Source organism: Euprymna scolopes, chromosome 32 (assembly GCF_053919585.1).
Source record: "Euprymna scolopes isolate OS-2025 chromosome 32, ASM5391958v1, whole genome shotgun sequence".
NCBI lineage: Eukaryota > Metazoa > Mollusca > Cephalopoda > Sepiida > Sepiolidae > Euprymna > Euprymna scolopes.
This window is the reverse complement of record NC_136513.1, coordinates 52727989-52744547: the sequence shown is the minus strand read 5'-3', so window position 1 is coordinate 52744547 and position 16559 is coordinate 52727989. Positions and strand designations below refer to the sequence as shown.

At 31.1% G+C, this 16559-nt stretch overlaps 1 protein-coding gene and 1 pseudogene across 1 annotated transcript in view; both read right to left on the bottom strand.

The window, feature by feature from the left end:
• Nucleotides 1-16559, bottom strand: part of LOC145256356 (dihydroxyacetone phosphate acyltransferase-like) — a 79743-nt gene that overhangs the window by 22968 nt on the left and 40216 nt on the right. The window contains exons 6-9 of the mRNA XM_080115175.1: nt 15897-16048; nt 14028-14158; nt 12101-12321; nt 3513-3758 (exon numbers count right to left, since the gene is read on the bottom strand). Of these exons, the coding sequence (XP_079971301.1) occupies nt 3513-3758; nt 12101-12321; nt 14028-14158; nt 15897-16048 (750 nt within the window). The remainder of the gene's footprint in view (nt 1-3512; nt 3759-12100; nt 12322-14027; nt 14159-15896; nt 16049-16559) is intronic.
• Nucleotides 3300-3417, bottom strand: LOC145256655 (U2 spliceosomal RNA; annotated as a pseudogene).

Genomic DNA, 16559 nt, shown 5'->3' with positions numbered 1-16559 from the left:
GTACTTAAAAAAAAACAAAAAAAAAAACAATTTGCAAGTAATACATTATATAGAATCAACAAACAGAACTACTCCGCATTGCCCAGGGTCGTAATTTTCATAACTCAGCTGATGGGAGAAATATTGATTAAAATAAAAGCAACTATATCAAAATATCAGAAACATTTTACCCGAAACTTATAACACGTATAAACTATGAAAGCTTTTTCTAACGTCAATTCAGCAAAAATAATAATCCGATTTGATGCCATGAATGTTCGTGCAAAAGAAATTATTTGCATGATCCGATACGCATTGCTTTGCTGTTCCAGATGTTTAACAAAAAAAGAGACATTATATGAGTCGCCAGCATCGCAACCAATGTTGGCATTTGCTATCACTGGAGTAAACAATAATAAAAATTTTAAAAAGAAACTATAATAAAAAATTTTTAAAAGAAACTATAATAAAAATTTTAAAAAGAAACTATAATAAAAAATTTTAAAAAGAAACTATAATAAAAAATTTAAAAAGAAACTATAATAAAAAATTTTTAAAAAGAAACTATAATAAAAAATTTTGAAAAGAAACTATAATAAAAATTTTAAAAAGAAACTATAATAAAAAATTTTAAAAAGAAACTATAATAAAAAATTTTAAAAAGAAACTATAATAAAAATTTTAAAAAGAAACTATAATAAAAAATTTTTAAAAAGAAACTATAATAAAAAATTTTGAAAAGAAACTATAATAAAAATTTTTAAAAAGAAACTATAATAAAAAATTTTAAAAAGAAACTATAATAAAAAATTTAAAAAGAAACTATAATAAAAAATTTTTAAAAAGAAACTATAATAAAAAATTTTTAAAAGAAACTATAATAAAAATTTTAAAAAGAAACTATAATAAAACATTTTAAAAAGAAACTATAATAAAAATTTTAAAAAGAAACTATAATAAAAAATTTTTAAAAAGAAACTATAATAAAAAATTTTGAAAAGAAACTATAATAAAAAATTTTAAAAAGAAACTATAATAAAAAATTTTAAAAAGAAACTATAATAAAACATTTTAAATAGAAACTATAATAAAAAAATTTTACAAAGAAACTATAATAAAAAACTTTTAAAAAGAAACTATAATAAAAAACTTTTAAAAAGAAACTATAAAAAAAAATTTTTTAAAAAGAAACTATAATAAAAAATTTTAAAAAGAAACTATAATAAAAATTTTTTAAAAAGAAACTATAATAAAAATTTTTTAAAAAGAAACTATAATAAAAATTTTTTAAAAAGAAACTATAATAAAAATTTTTTAAAAAGAAACTATAATAAAAATTTTTTAAAAAGAAACTATAATAAAAATTTTTTAAAAAGAAACTATAATAAAATTTTTTTAAATAGAAACTATAATAAAAAATTTTTAAAAAGAAACTATAATAAAAAATTTTTTAAAAAGAAACTATAATAAAATTTTTTAAAAAAGAAACTAACAAAAATTTTTTAAAAAGAAACAATAATAAAAATTTTTTAAAAAAGAAACTATAATAAAATTTTTTAAAAAGAAACTATAATAAAATTTTTTAAAAAGAAACTATAATATAAAAATTTTGAAAAGAAACTATAATAAAAAATTTTAAATAGAAACTATAATAAAAATTTTTAAAAAGAAACAATAATAAATAAATTTTAAAAAAGAAACTATAATAAAAAATTTTAAAAAGAAACTATAATAAAAAAATTTTTTAAAAAGAAACAATAATAAAAATTTTTTTAAAAAGAAACAATAAAAAAATTTTTTTTAAAAAGAAACAATAATAAAAAATTTTTAAAAAGAAACTATAATAAAAATTTTTAAAAAGAAACTATAATAAAAAATTTTTAAAAAGAAACTATAATAAAAATTTTTTAAAAAGAAACTATAATAAAAATTTTTTAAATAGAAACTATAATAAAAAAATTTTTAAAAAGAAACAATAATAAAAAATTTTAAAAAGAAACTATAATAAAAAATTAAAAAAAAAAATATAAAAATTTTTTAAAAAGAAACTATAATAAAAACTTTTAAAAAGAAACTATAATAAAAAATTTTTACAAAGAAACTATAATAAAAAATTTTTAAAAAGAAACTATAATAAAATTTTTTAAAAAAGAAACTATAATAAAAAATTTTTAAAAAGAAACTATAATAAAATTTTTTAAAAAAGAAACTAATAAATTTTTTTAAAAAGAAACAATAATAAAAAATTTTTTAAAAAGAAACTATAATAAATTTTTTTAAAAAGAAACTATAATAAATTTTTTTAAAAAGAAACTATAATAAAATTTTTTAGAAAGAAACTATAATAAAAAATTTAAAAAAAAAATATAATAAAAATTTTTTAAAAAGAAACTATAATAAAAAATTTTAAAAAGAAACTATAATAAAAAATTTTTACAAAGAAACTATAATAAAAAATTTTAAAAAGAAACTATAATAAAAAATTTTAAAAAGAAACTATAATAAAAAATTCTAAAAAAGAAACTATAATAATTTTTTTTAAAAAGAAACTATAATAAAAAATTTAAAAAGAAACTATAATAAAAAAATTAAAAAAAAAACTATAATAAAAAAATTAAAAAAAGAAACTATAATAAAAAATAAAAAAAAACTATAATAAAAAATTTTAAAAAAAAACTATAATAAAAATTTTTTAAAAAAACTATAAGAAAAATTTTTTAAAAAGAAACTATAATAAAAATTTTTAAAAGGAAACTATAATAAAAAATTTTAGAAAGAAACTATAAAAAATTTTAAATAGAAACTATAATAAAAAATTTAAAAAAAAACTATAATAAAAAATTAAAAAAAAAAACTATAATAAAAATCTTTTAAAAAGAAACTATAATAAAAAAAATTTTTAAAAAGAAACTATAATAAAAAAATGTTAGAAAGAAACTATAATAAAAAAATTTTAGAAAGAAACTATAATAAAAAAATTTTAGAAAGAAACTATAATAAAAAAATTTTAGAAAGAAACTATAATAAAAAATTTTTAGAAAGAAACTATAATATTAAAAAAAAAACTATAATGAAAAAATTAAAAAAAAAAACTATAATAAAAAAAAAAAAAAAAAAACTATAATAAAAAATTACAGTTTCCTCTCAACATGACTTTTTTAGATTATAAAATAAAAAAAACAATTTGAAAGTGTAAACAGACAGTCATGTTTTTTTTTATTTTTACATTTTAGGATAAAAAATAGTTTTAATGATTTTTTAACTCATAAAGAGCGACTATAAAGAGAGAATTAGTTTTTTATCAAATAATGTTCGCGATGATGATGTGACACTGGACGTACGGACAAGTAAATTAATATTTATATATATTTTATGTATAAAGTTTAGTATCAGAAGAGATACTACACTTTGCTCCTAGCCAAAAGGCCAAGAAAAGAGAAGCAAACAACATCTGCACCCTCCCCACCCCGGATAAATTGGTCAAACAACAGTAGAAAAAGTAAGATGGCCCTCATCTAGGCACGACAACTTACCTAAGGAGAGGGTATCTTGAGTGCAAGCATTGATGGGTAGCGTGATTAAAGCGACTCGGACAAAGACGTGCATGAGTTGATTGCGATAGGAAGCAAGCATCAAATGGTGAGCTGCCGTGTCCATCAGACGATCTGAGCCTTTCATCTTTGTCTCCCGCATCTCCACCACGTCCACTCTATTTACAGTGACGAGGTTCTTGTGGATTTTCAGGCTTTCCTGAATCACTGTTTCTGCTGGTTCGTGCCCTGAAAAGTGAATGAAGAAGATTAACTTGATATGACAGCAGATCATGCAAGTTTAAACAAAAATATTTTTTACATTTTAGTACCAGAAAATTGGAAAATAGTCTCTTCACAAGAACGATAATGTACATGCTGTTATGGGGGTTGGGAAGGAGGAAATATTCTACTTCCAAAGTTTAGTCAAATACCAGATCAGGCTGTCTGAAAATACTGGCTGTCTGACCTAAAATGCACCAAATGTTGATGTTATCGGTTTTTTTTACCCATTTTCCTTTGCAAAACTCAATCATGTTCTGCAAAGCCAAAAACAAGTATTTTTTTCTACAAAACAACCAAACCCCCTGGACATTAAAAAATGAAAATATCAAAAAAAGTTTAAATTGTACATATCCGTTTTGGAATGAAGTTCTCCAAAAAAAAAAATTCCCCTTAATTTCATCAAGTAGCTTTTTTTTTTACAGCGAAAAAACAATTTATGATACCGAGCAAAAGGTTTGATTTTTAGGAAGAAAAGCTAGTATTAAAAGATGGGGAGGGAGTGTCGGTGCTTTACATTGAATTATCTCCCTGCGGCGTGTTCAAAAAATTCAAAGATGTCTACCTTCAACACACTGTCATAAAAACGTGTTTTTCCGCTGTAAAAAAAACAAAAAAAAACTACTCGATCAAATTAAGTGAAATTTTTTCGGAGATCTTCAGTTCAAAACGGATACGTACAATATAACCTTTTTTTTTCGATATTTTCATTTTTTAATGTCTTGATTAAACTGTACAAGTGTAGTATTGGGAATCCCAGCTTAAATGCTATCTAGGTAGTTTTTAGAAATAGTAAGTTATGTAAGTATATTTTCGATTCCCATCAGCGAGTTTAGTAAGGTCAGGAGGTTAGGGTTGACAGATAGGATGCACCGGAAATTAGGGGTGACGTGCACCAGAAATTAGGGGTGACGCTGAATTGTGGTCGTAGTTTCCGGTTGGCGACCACATGGGCTGAGAGTTGGTTTTGGTCTACAGATGGAACAGACAGGAAATTAGGGTCTCTCCGCGGCAACGAGGGTCCATGATAGGCTTGCCTTTAATAAAAGAATTGAAGCTTCAAATCCATCTTGTGTTATCAATGCGTCTGTCTGCAGCAGTGACCACTCCCCATGAGATGGAGACCAGCGACCAGAAGATATCATCTGCTAGACAAGGCAAGCAGGTATGTACGCATGACATTATTTGCGTATACACGTCGAGATCTTTCAAGGCAAGAACTAAGATCACACACACGCACATAAGAACATATATGCAAGAACACACATTCGCTTAAAAGTGCCTCAGTAAAAGAAACGAGTAAAAGCAATTGCAAAAAGATAGTGGCAGGAGAACGTAAAAGAGAATAGCAACAGGAACGCTTAAGAAGAATAAATAAGTAATAAATAAACAGGACGCAAAAGCATCATGTAACACAAGTGCCACCACTGAATAAATATTTGAAGATATAATAAAGAACTTGAAGCATAAAAACTTTTTCTCCAGAATTACTGGATTCGGCATTAAATAATCTGAAAAGGATTGATATCAAATTACACATCCACCGTATAATTCTATTATTTCTCTTCATGCAACGCATGTCCTCAACTTTCATTGGTCAGGTTTTACTTCCATGAGCATACTGCGTACACATACCTGATAGACTCTTATCTTTGGTCGATAGTGGTAATGCTCTGCTTGTTAGTAATGACAGAAGTTTCTTGAATTTAATCCATCCACTCATAATTCTTGCAATCACATTAACACCTGTCTCAATATGACCTCCAGACTATAGTGGAATGGGGTCGTAAATGGATGGTAATTTTTAATGCTAGTAAAACTAAACTGCTCTCCTTTAACAATTACAAGACACCTCTCCAATCACCTTTATCGATGGCAAATAGCACCCTACCTGAGAATTCTACCCTCAAACTTCTCGACCTAACATTTGCAGGCAATATGAACTGGAACAAATACATAGAGGACATTGCAAAGGCTGCTCCAAAGAAGGTGGGTTCCCTCTATTGAGCTAGAAGACTACTCACACCTGAGAATATCCTGTACCTCTATGGGGCCACCATTCGCCCATGCATGGAGTATTGTTGCCACATCTGGGCTGGTGCATCCACCGTTAGTCTCTCCCTCTTAGATAAAGTTAAAAAAAAGAGTTGTCAATCTAATCGGTCCCACTTTATCAACTAAGCTCCAGCCCCTGTCCCATCACCGCAATGTTGCATCACTGTGCCTGTTTTACAAATATTTTAATGGAATATGTTCTGATGAACTCGTTTCACTTGTACCCCCTCGATGTACATACATATCCTCGACAAACCCGCTTAGCAACAAGATCTCACCCTTCACTGTTGTTGTCCCTAAATGCCAGAAAGCTTTCTATTCTAATAGTTTCTTCCCTCGAACAGCTAGACTTTGGAATTCCCTTCCTGCTGCCTGCTTTCCTGGCTGTACTGATATGCAGAAGTTTAAATGTAACATAAACAAATATCTTGTTAATCTTTCCTAGACATGGCCCCAAATAGTAGCCCTTTACATCCAAGTTGCGATATACTTTGTAAGGGGGGAATATGCGTAGAAAAAAAATTACTGTTTTGTGCGCCAATAACACAGTTAATACGGTACTGGCTTGAACCAATTGTTTGTGTCAAGTTAAGTGCAGAGAGGTTGAGAGATTAAGGCTGACAAGCTTCGAACTCATTAACTTCCATTGACAACATGTGCACCTGCATGCTAGCAAAGGTCACGAGGTAGGTTCACTGGGTTTTACTACCCCCACACATACACCTTAAAATAAATAGGGGGCACATACATTTTCTAGTCAGTCACAGAGTTAATCACAGGCAGTTAGTCTGTCATGATTCTGAGATAATGAAAGACTTCTTATGGGGGCGATGAGGTGGGGATGGGTGGCAGATAAACCAATAGCAAAATTCCCACCCTCCCTCCTAAGGATGATGCAGGAACAAGGACGCAACATCGACTGTGAAACTGAATAAAGATCCAATTGTCCAGAGAAATGAGACTTGTGTCTGTTGTTATGCATGAGAGAACTTTTGTTCCAGGTGTGCCGATGTCGGGACACAAACCACTAGAGGACACTAGAGAGGCGAAGAGGATATAAAAGGTATGGCCTTTGTTTTTATAAGCCTCTCAAAATGGCCGATGTGCTGTAAAAGTGAAAATTGGCGCGCATACAACCGTTCTTGCATTCAACCTGCAATTCCACTGCACTTTTTGTGTACTCGACGCTTAAAAGTATGCAAAAAAAAAACAAAGAAAAAAAGTTGCACCTGACTCTCATCACAAATTGGGAAAGGGAACTTTCCTCTTTCTGAGGGCTTTCTAACACTAAAACCAATGATCATCACTTTTGTCTTGATAACATTTATTCTCAAACGTTTACTTTGGCCAACATGTAGAAAGATAATGGTTATTTATGGAAAAGACTGCAATTTCAGTATTTTTTTTTTTTTGCAGACTGTTATCCTCATAATTGTTGTTTCACCATGTTTTGGCCAACTCATCCTCTGGCCTTCTTCAGGTGATTAACCGTAACGGAATAGGAATGCTGAGTCTCTTAACTGTATTCCCAGTAATTACTGCCTTCCATAGTTGTCTCACCACGTTTTGGCTAACTAATCCTCTGGCCTGCTTTGGGTAGGATTGAGACTGCTATCTTCAGACAATACTTACCTGGAAGCGTAGAGATTAAACACCTTTATCCACTGCGCCATGGGCCCCAAAGCAGGCTAAAACATCGTGAGACAACAACAACTATGAAGATGAGGATAGCAGTCCGTAAATAAAAAATAAATCAATTTACTCATCTGAAAAGATTCCAATAAAAAATAACATAAAACGCAATTTTGTTTATTTTTTTTATCAAAAGTTCAAGTATAAATACAAATAGAAAACTTTTTCAAGTGACATTACGTCCTTTTTTAGTTTTAAAAAAAAAAAAAAAAGGAAAAGAAACCAAGCAAAAAAAAGAGGGAGGAAACGAGAGGAAAGAGAAGAAAAAATGTGAAAAGAAAAAAGTAAAAAATATAGGAAGAAAAAAAAGGTGAAAAAGAAACAACATGAAAAAAAAAAAAAGGAACAGAAACCAAGCAAAAAAAGAGGGAGGAAACGAGAGGAAAGAGAAGAAAAGTAAAAAATATAGGAAGAAAAAAAAAGGTGAAAAAGAAACAAGGTGAAGAAAAAAAAATGTGAAAAGGAAAAACAGAAACATAAATAAAAAGAGGAAAAAAACAAAATCAAAAACCACCTTACAGATTCTTAATTATTTGTCAAAACCAGATTATATTGAAGTAACAACAATCTAAAATAAAAATAATACTCCTGTGTTATATATTTCACATATAATATTGTTCATAAACGTTCTTCAAATACTCCTATCAAACTTACAGTATATATATATATAAGAGTACTTGGTGCTAGTGCAGTATAATTCAATTTCAAATAAATGCATTACGTAATTAAGTGTCATGTCGAAATTAGTAACAATTCCCCAAAATTACAAAAAAAAAAAATGAAAGAGTAGAAAAAAATCAATAGAAATTAATAGAAATCCACTTTTTAGAAGCACAGAGAAAATGAAATTCAAAACATGAAGGTTAGAAGATCGGACATGTGCGGTATTTTTAGTGGATTTTTACTAATTTCTATACATGTGTGCATGATGGAGCGCCTAACCACTTGACTGGACGATACACAATATTCATCTTCGACAAATAGACTGTGCCAAACTACACCATGGCAAGTAAAGAAAAAAAAAGAAAAAAAAATGTTTTGTTTTAAAAAACAAATTCCTCATGAGCATTTTGTTATAAGCCAAAAATTAAAAACTTTAAATAAATGAACGTTTATTGAAAAAATAAAAATACCACACGTGTCCGATCTTCTAACCATCATGGTTTGAATAAAAAAAAAAAAAACTTTTATTTTCATAATTTCATAAACATATATTTATAAAATTTCAAATAAAATAAAAACTTTTTTAATTTTGTTATTTAAAGTGCAAATAAAGACTAATTGTGTTATTGATTATTATTATGTATAATTTTGTTAATTTTCATTGTATACTTTTCAATAATGTCCTTTTCTTATATCTTATTTCAATAAATCACTTCAAAATACTGAAGAACAATAAAAGTGAAGGAACTGATTTGCCTTGTCACCGCTTCCGGTAGCAGCCACGCTGGATTTCAGGAAGTATATTACAAAACATCATAAAATGGTTAACGTTAAAGGCATTGATATGTCCATCCTACCTCATATCTTTTCTTTTAAACTTCTCTAATCGTTGAATGTTTGCATTACAGAATAAGACTGATTTTCAGATCGCAAAGTTTGCCGTGTGGAAGCACACATAACAAAAATCCTTCCTGTTCCCTTTTCGGCATTATTGCAAACAAGCTTTCTTTAAGTGACACCAGATTGCAAAGTACACCATACTGACGTCAAGCAAACAAAAAAGAAATCGTCCTCAACTGAAGAAATGCTGACTTTTTATATTGTCAAAGGCAACCGCGCCTCAATTTGCATAAGACATGTTTTTCTTAAACGGATGACGTCTGTGCTAATCATGCACACTACAATTTTCTCTGCAACTTCTCAATAGAGAAGTTACAAGTTCTATTCTTCTGGTAATGTCGGGTAAGAATCTTAAAACCAGTGAGAAACACAAAATATTGATTTTTTATTTTTTTCAACATTTATGAATTTCAATTAAAAAAGACCATTCGTTGTTAGAATTAATCATGAAAATTTCTGTTTTATTAAAACACATGCAGAAATTATACACATTTTTACTGGAAACTTTTACGCTTACCATTTCTAATATCTGCATGCATTACTCTATACCGCAAAGTTACTCCAAAGGTAGTTTTTGAGTTTCCTCGCATGCTTGACCAGTATAATCCATGTTTCACTTTCATATACAGCCAAACTTCAGGACACTATGGAGCCCCTAAGCAGAGCAAAGGTTTTTCACACAGCACTAACAAGATAATTTCTAAAATAAATATGAAAAACATTAACAATTAAAGGTCGCCAAGTTAATCAAGAACCTTGATTCCAGTAAAGCAACTGGCCCTGATGGCATCCCAATTATAGTGTTAAAAAAGCTTCAACCAGAACTTTCTCCCATACTTACGAAACTATTTAAGCGCTGCCTTAAGGAGAAGTGCTTTCCGACTCCCTGGAAGACCTCATCAGTTTGCCCTGTATTTAAGAATTCAGGTGATAAGTCATCTCCCTCTCAGTACAGGCCAATAAGTCTCCTGTATGTTATGAGTAAGTTGCTGGAATCCATATTAAATAGAGAAATAGTCAACCACCTCAGCAGAAACAACCTTCTTAGTGACACACAATATGGTTTCCGCTCTGCAAGATCTACCGCAGATGTGCTGACGGTTATATCTCACAGGATTAGTGAATCTCTTGACAAAGGCTTCCTTTCTAGGGCAATTGCTCTTGACATATCAAAAGCCTTCGACAAGCTATGGCATAAGGGTCTACTTCATAAGATTTCCAGCTACGGTATAACTGGAAATGTTTTCTCAATCATTAAATCATTTCTCTCCGATAGGCTCATAAGAGTAGTGGTAGATGGACAAAAATCGGAGGCCTGCAATATAAATGCTGGAGTCCCTCAGGGGTCAATCCTGGACCCAACTCTCTTCCTGATCTACATCAATGACCTCCCTAAACACATACTTAAATCATTCGTTGACATCTATGCTGATGACACGACCATCTACAGCAACACATCAAAAGCTGTAAATGACAAAGTTCTCTCTGATTCTCTCTCCTCTGATCTTGAGCGCGTGGTACAGTGGGGGAAGATGTGGCTGGTTACCTTTAATGCATCCAAAACCAAACTCCTATCCTTACATCATCAACCATCTGATCCCCATCTGGCATCAATTGTGATGGATGGCTCTCGTCTGGGTGAGGCCTCATGTTTTGACAAGCTTCTGGGCTTGACCTTTACTCCTGATCTTAAATGGAACACGTACATCAAGTCTGTTGCCAAGGTCGCTGGAAAGATGGTGGGATCCTTCTACCGCCCCAGAAGATATCTCACTACTGATGCAATTCTCTATCTATATAAAAGCCAAGTACGTCCAAAGATGGAATACTGTTGCCATATCTGGGCAGGAGCTGCTAAAAACAGCCTATCCTACCTTGACAGAGTACAAAATAGACTTCGTGGCTTAGTGGGGGATGTCCTTTTCTCTACCCTGCAACCTCTCTCCCACAGAAGAGACGTTGCGAGCCTATCCTTGTTTTATCGTTATTTCCATGGCAGGTGCTCGTCTGAACTCCAATCTCTGGTCCCCCCTCGCCAATCTTTCACGAAAAACACCCGTCTAGCCGAATCCACTGTGAAAAATTTCCCCCACTCTATATCTGTGCCTAAATCAAAACGTGGATTCCATGAACAAAGCTTCTTTCTTAGAACTGCACGCCTGTGGAACTCTTTTCCGTCTGCCTGCTTCCCACCGGACTACAACTTGGATGTGTTAAAGGCCAACGTGAACAAATTCCTAATGAACCGCCCCCTTAAGTAAACACTTCATCAAATCTCCACACTAACGTAATGTACTTGCAATAACCCTTATCCCTGAGTGGCTTCCGGGCCTTGATAAGTGGTGATCACTGTGTAAAAAAACAAACAAAAAAAAAACTAATGATTTAGAGGTTTCTTGACTTAAGGTTCAAGACAAAGGGAGCAACCACAAGTATCATATCTTTACACTTGTTATGTGTCATATCGATTTCCAGTAAAAAAGATCAATAATTAAATGTCTGCAATCATTTAATTTTTCCATATAAAGCATTTGGTCCTCGTTAAGCAACGGCGTCCAGAATCCCTCAGCTTCACTCACGGAGCCCCAGGGCTCCCTGGAGCTCACTTTGGGAAACCTTGATAAGCAGTAATAGGAAGCGTTAGCGCATTTTTTTAAAAATCTGAACTTTGAAGGCTTTAATATGTCCTTTGTGCTCCATATCATTCTTTTAGACTGACAAAGGCAGAAGTTGCTAGTCCTATTCTATTGTTGCCAAAGTGTATACACATTCATGGATGGATGTGCACAAAAGTGACAATAGACACGGTTTTACAAAGAAGGGTCCTTGTCAATTAATTTACAATTATCTATTATAAATAACAAGTCTTTAGTTTTAAAACAAAAAGTGTGTGTGTATGTATGTATGTGTGCGTGCGTGTGTATATATATATATATATATATATATATATATATATATATATATATATATAAGAAGGTCATTTTTTGAAAATGACTTACCTGGCCAGTCAATGTATGCCCCAAGATTGGATGCCTGTCGTTTCAACCATTCGACTTCTTTGACAAGTTGCTTAACAGAGATTCCATCTTTATTTTGCATAAGAACGGCTGCAATCATCGACCAAGGATTGATCACAAAATGGCGCTGTTGGTTCAGCACAACTTGAACTGACAATTGCAACACAAGCTGTTGTTCAGCTGCAGACAGACCACCAATAAATCTAGTAAAAATAAATGTACAGGAATGCAGAATATACATTTATCATAATATCGCATTGTCTAAAAAAGCTTTGCATATTTTATATAAAAAAAAAATAAATAAAAAATGCAGTTTAAATTACTAGTGAAACTAAGCCAACTTACTGCTAGAAAATCCACAATTATAAAAGGAAATTTAATTACAGTGTAAAAAAAAAAGAAACCTTAACTAAAATTGTTAAATAGAAAATGGGGATCATTAGCTGCTTACCATGTAGCTCTTCCAGAGATTTAAAAACAGGACAGCTGTTGACTTGAACATGATAAATAAAAATAACCTATATATATAAAAGACAAAATGGCCACACGCATTTTTGCATGTCCAGCAAAGACTTTTTTCGGTGGGGTTCTCAGAGAAGGGTAGGAGGGTCTATGTTTTACAACTTTTTATATACTACCTAGATCATAATATCTACGATTTGCGAAGGGATGTCGTCTCTAAATTTGATCAACTTTTATAAAATTCACGCTATTCGTTCCTTTCGCATGTTTGTTCGGCTTTTTCATATAAAAGCAAACCTAAATCGAAAGCGAAGGCAGCTTCCCGGCCTTTCGTGCTGGGACATCCAGAAAGCAATTAAATTTGATCAATGTGGGGAAAACCCCTCATATCAGACAATTGCTATTCATTTGGACACTCCCTTTTTGTGGGGAGTTGATTTTCCCAAAAATTCTGGGAGAAACAAATAAATGAAACGGCTGAAAGCTTAACTGGCCTCCAGCCAACGTTCGTTTCTGCAAGTCATCTTTTTCATTGACATCGCTAAATTTAAACGCTTTTCACTTCCTATGGCTTCATAGCATTGCGGTAAAAGTTCACGTTTTCTTTCACTTTCTTTTCCACCTTCGGTTTTGTCACAGGTACCCCTGTTAGTTAAAAAAGTAAATGAAAGTTATGATTGTGAACTGATTCTGGTTTTTGGTCATTGGAATGTAACTTTCAGCCACTCTGATGAGTCGTAGACGACGAAACACGTGTTAGTGGATAATTATATTTTGAAAACAATATATATTTTTATACCTACAGACACTATTGTTTCCTGCTTATCAGTGCAGGAGATGATGATCAATGCTGGTCAAAGGATTCGAACGAGCCACAAACCCACCTTTGACGCCATCACGGCCATCGTTCACCACCACAAAATTAAGGAAAATCTGAAGATTAATGAAACTTAACGTTTTAATACAGACGAACTTAGAGTGATCAAGTAACAGAAAGTTACAATCTCGCACGCAAGGCTAGCTGAACGACTTTTAAAATTTCCCAGATAGTGTTCAACTTTAAGAATTTAAATTTCTTTTGTGTGTGTGTGTGTGTGTGTGTGTGTGTGTGTGTGTGTGCGCGCGCAAATTTAAAAAGGCTGATAGCAATGTAGGATACCAGGATGCTGAACTAACATACGAACAAAAACGAACCATAAAAAACATTTAAACTAAAAAATTTTTGTATGTCTATTTTTTCAGATGATCTTTCACATATAAATCAGTAAATATGGATTGACTATTAAATATATAACTGGGAAGGTAAAATCTCTGATAATTTCGAGAGATACCTTTCCTTTTTCAAAAAGAAAAAGACCCCCCAAAATATGCCGTTAACATGGAACAACAAATACAAATCCAAGATCAGTGAAGTTTTTTCAGTGTTTCTTTTTTTTTTCCAACTTACCTTGGAAGTAAGTTGTGAATGGAACGATCTATGATGCCTTCGCAATAATGACTAACAGAGATTGGTTCTCCAATGTGAACATGGATGCTGCCGTAATCATTGAATAATACGCCTCTTGCTTGAAACAAACCCTGGAAAAAAAATGTTAAGAGAAAGAGAAAATAAGTTGGTACAAGTCTATAGTTCAACCCAAATAAAAACCAAAGATACAGAAAAATTTTTATGATGTACTTGTCATAGAACAGAGGTGTCATATTCCAAAAATCAACTAAATTGATCGAGTAGTTTTATTTTTAACTATGAAACTCAAATTTCATGAGTAAGTAAAAACGAACTGTCTTGCATTGCCATCTTAAAAAACAATGAAAGATAAGTCTACAATAAATCAAACTTGCGAAATCAGCCTTGCAATGCTAATGATTCCACATTAATTACACAAAATTATTTAAAAATGTTTCTCTTAATAAAAATAAACATGTGGCAACATTGCTTCTGCATCATTCCTTTGCATGTTCTGCGCGAAACCTTCCTCGACTTTGTATGCAACTGCTGAGCCCTGCTGCTCTCAGTATTAGAGCTAAAAAACTGCAGTCGTACAGATTAATAAATATCTGCAAACAACAAAGAGGAGTTCATGTACACCAAACAATCCTTAGGCACAATCTTAGTGAGCTCGATGCAGAAGGCTAATTTGTTTTACAAGCAATCAGCAGCAGCAGCAGGGGTGGGGATGGTGATTAAGTATTTAGCGATATGGACTGGCAACCTGGGTGTATCAAGTTCAAATCCAACTCATTCCACTTTCACTTAGAGATGTTAGCAACCTTCATGCCATTCTTCCAGTAAGTACCTAATAGCTTTCTAAAAAATTCTAACTAGAAAGACACTGGGAAACGAATGCCAACAATAATCATTAGATTCATACAAAATGAATGATATTCAGCAACAACAATTACCAACAGCAAATAACCTGAAGTATTAGTGACTTCTTTTTCAAAGTGGTTTTAATTATAAAAAAAATCTCTATTATATAAAAGTCATTTTTGTGTGTGTGTGAGTAAATTCCTTCCTTATAGGTTCCGAAACGGCTGAGCCTATCTTTTGCAAATTTCACACAAAGGTAATTTATATGTCTGACAGTGTTCTTAGATAGGTTTTGTACAGAAATTCATCGGATAAGTATCAATAATCAAAAAAATCCGATCTTAAAAATAGTTTTCTTTCTTATAGTTTAAAAATAATAATTTTTACAGAGGAATATTTTATATTTCACTGGCCAAGGGAAATAATAAAATTTCACCAAATGATTTCTTCTTAAAAAAAAACAAATATTACAATCTGGAGATATAGCTTAGTTATAGAGCATTTGAGTACAGATCGAATGATCCCCTGTTCAACCCGAGTGTTCCTCGCCATATTTTAATTTTTTCTTATTAATGAGTTCAACTTCCAATAAAAGAAGAGATACCATTTAAAATCACCACAAATCATTTCTTCATTTGCATATCTTAAAATTAAACATTAATCAGAAGTGACTTTTCCAGGGCATTCATCGTAATGCCCAAATATCAGCTGACATGATATTGTAAACAAAAACAGACAGAATTTGATGAACGGCATTATCATTATTATTTTTCATTTTTTTGCAAATTAGTCCCTCAGGTAAATTATTCCTTGTAATATATATTAATCAGTAGAGAATTGGTTCTATAATCTGCATAAATTAAAATATCATGTTTAAGCGTATTGTACGACTGGGCAATGCCAGGCTGCCAACTAGTCTGTAGAGGAGTTTAGAAACAATAAGAAAAGAATGTGTCCATTTTTGTTGGCATGCACACACAGAACACAAGTGAGCAATCGACTTACATATGTTGATTCCTTAGGCTTCGGTACACCAAGCAGCTCATATGCGTACAATTGCTCTTCTAAAATCCGACTGTAACTAATACTTATCGGTATGATCTTTATATCGGACACGTTCGCTTTAAAATAAACTTCCATCGCAGCAGACAACATGCCTGAAATAATTAAAAAAAAAATTATTACATTGGATTGTAAGATTATTACAAACAAAAATCAAAGAGATTGTTTGGATCTTTCCGTCTTTCACACACTATTCGATTCTGAACTTGAGTGTCAACTGAATATTTTGATAGCTCAAACTTCAAAGTGAAAATTCCCTCTCTTCTACATTTTTAAGCTGTTAGAATATACTTCATTAATTATAAATGACTATATTATAAATATAGTGTTATAAGTATTGTGCTATATTATAAGTATAATGCTATGTTATGAGTAAGGCTGTGATAACAGAATATTCTTTTCATTCTTTTGACTCAAGTATATATCCTACACAGTAAGACATAGTTAATCAACCGAGAACCACATCAGTCTATATAAAAACATAAGATATTAACAAATATATACTCAAGAGTCAAAACAATGAAAAGAATATGCTGTTGTCACAGCCCTAGTTATAGTACCATGTTAAAAATATTGTGCTACATTATAAGTATAATGTTATGTTAT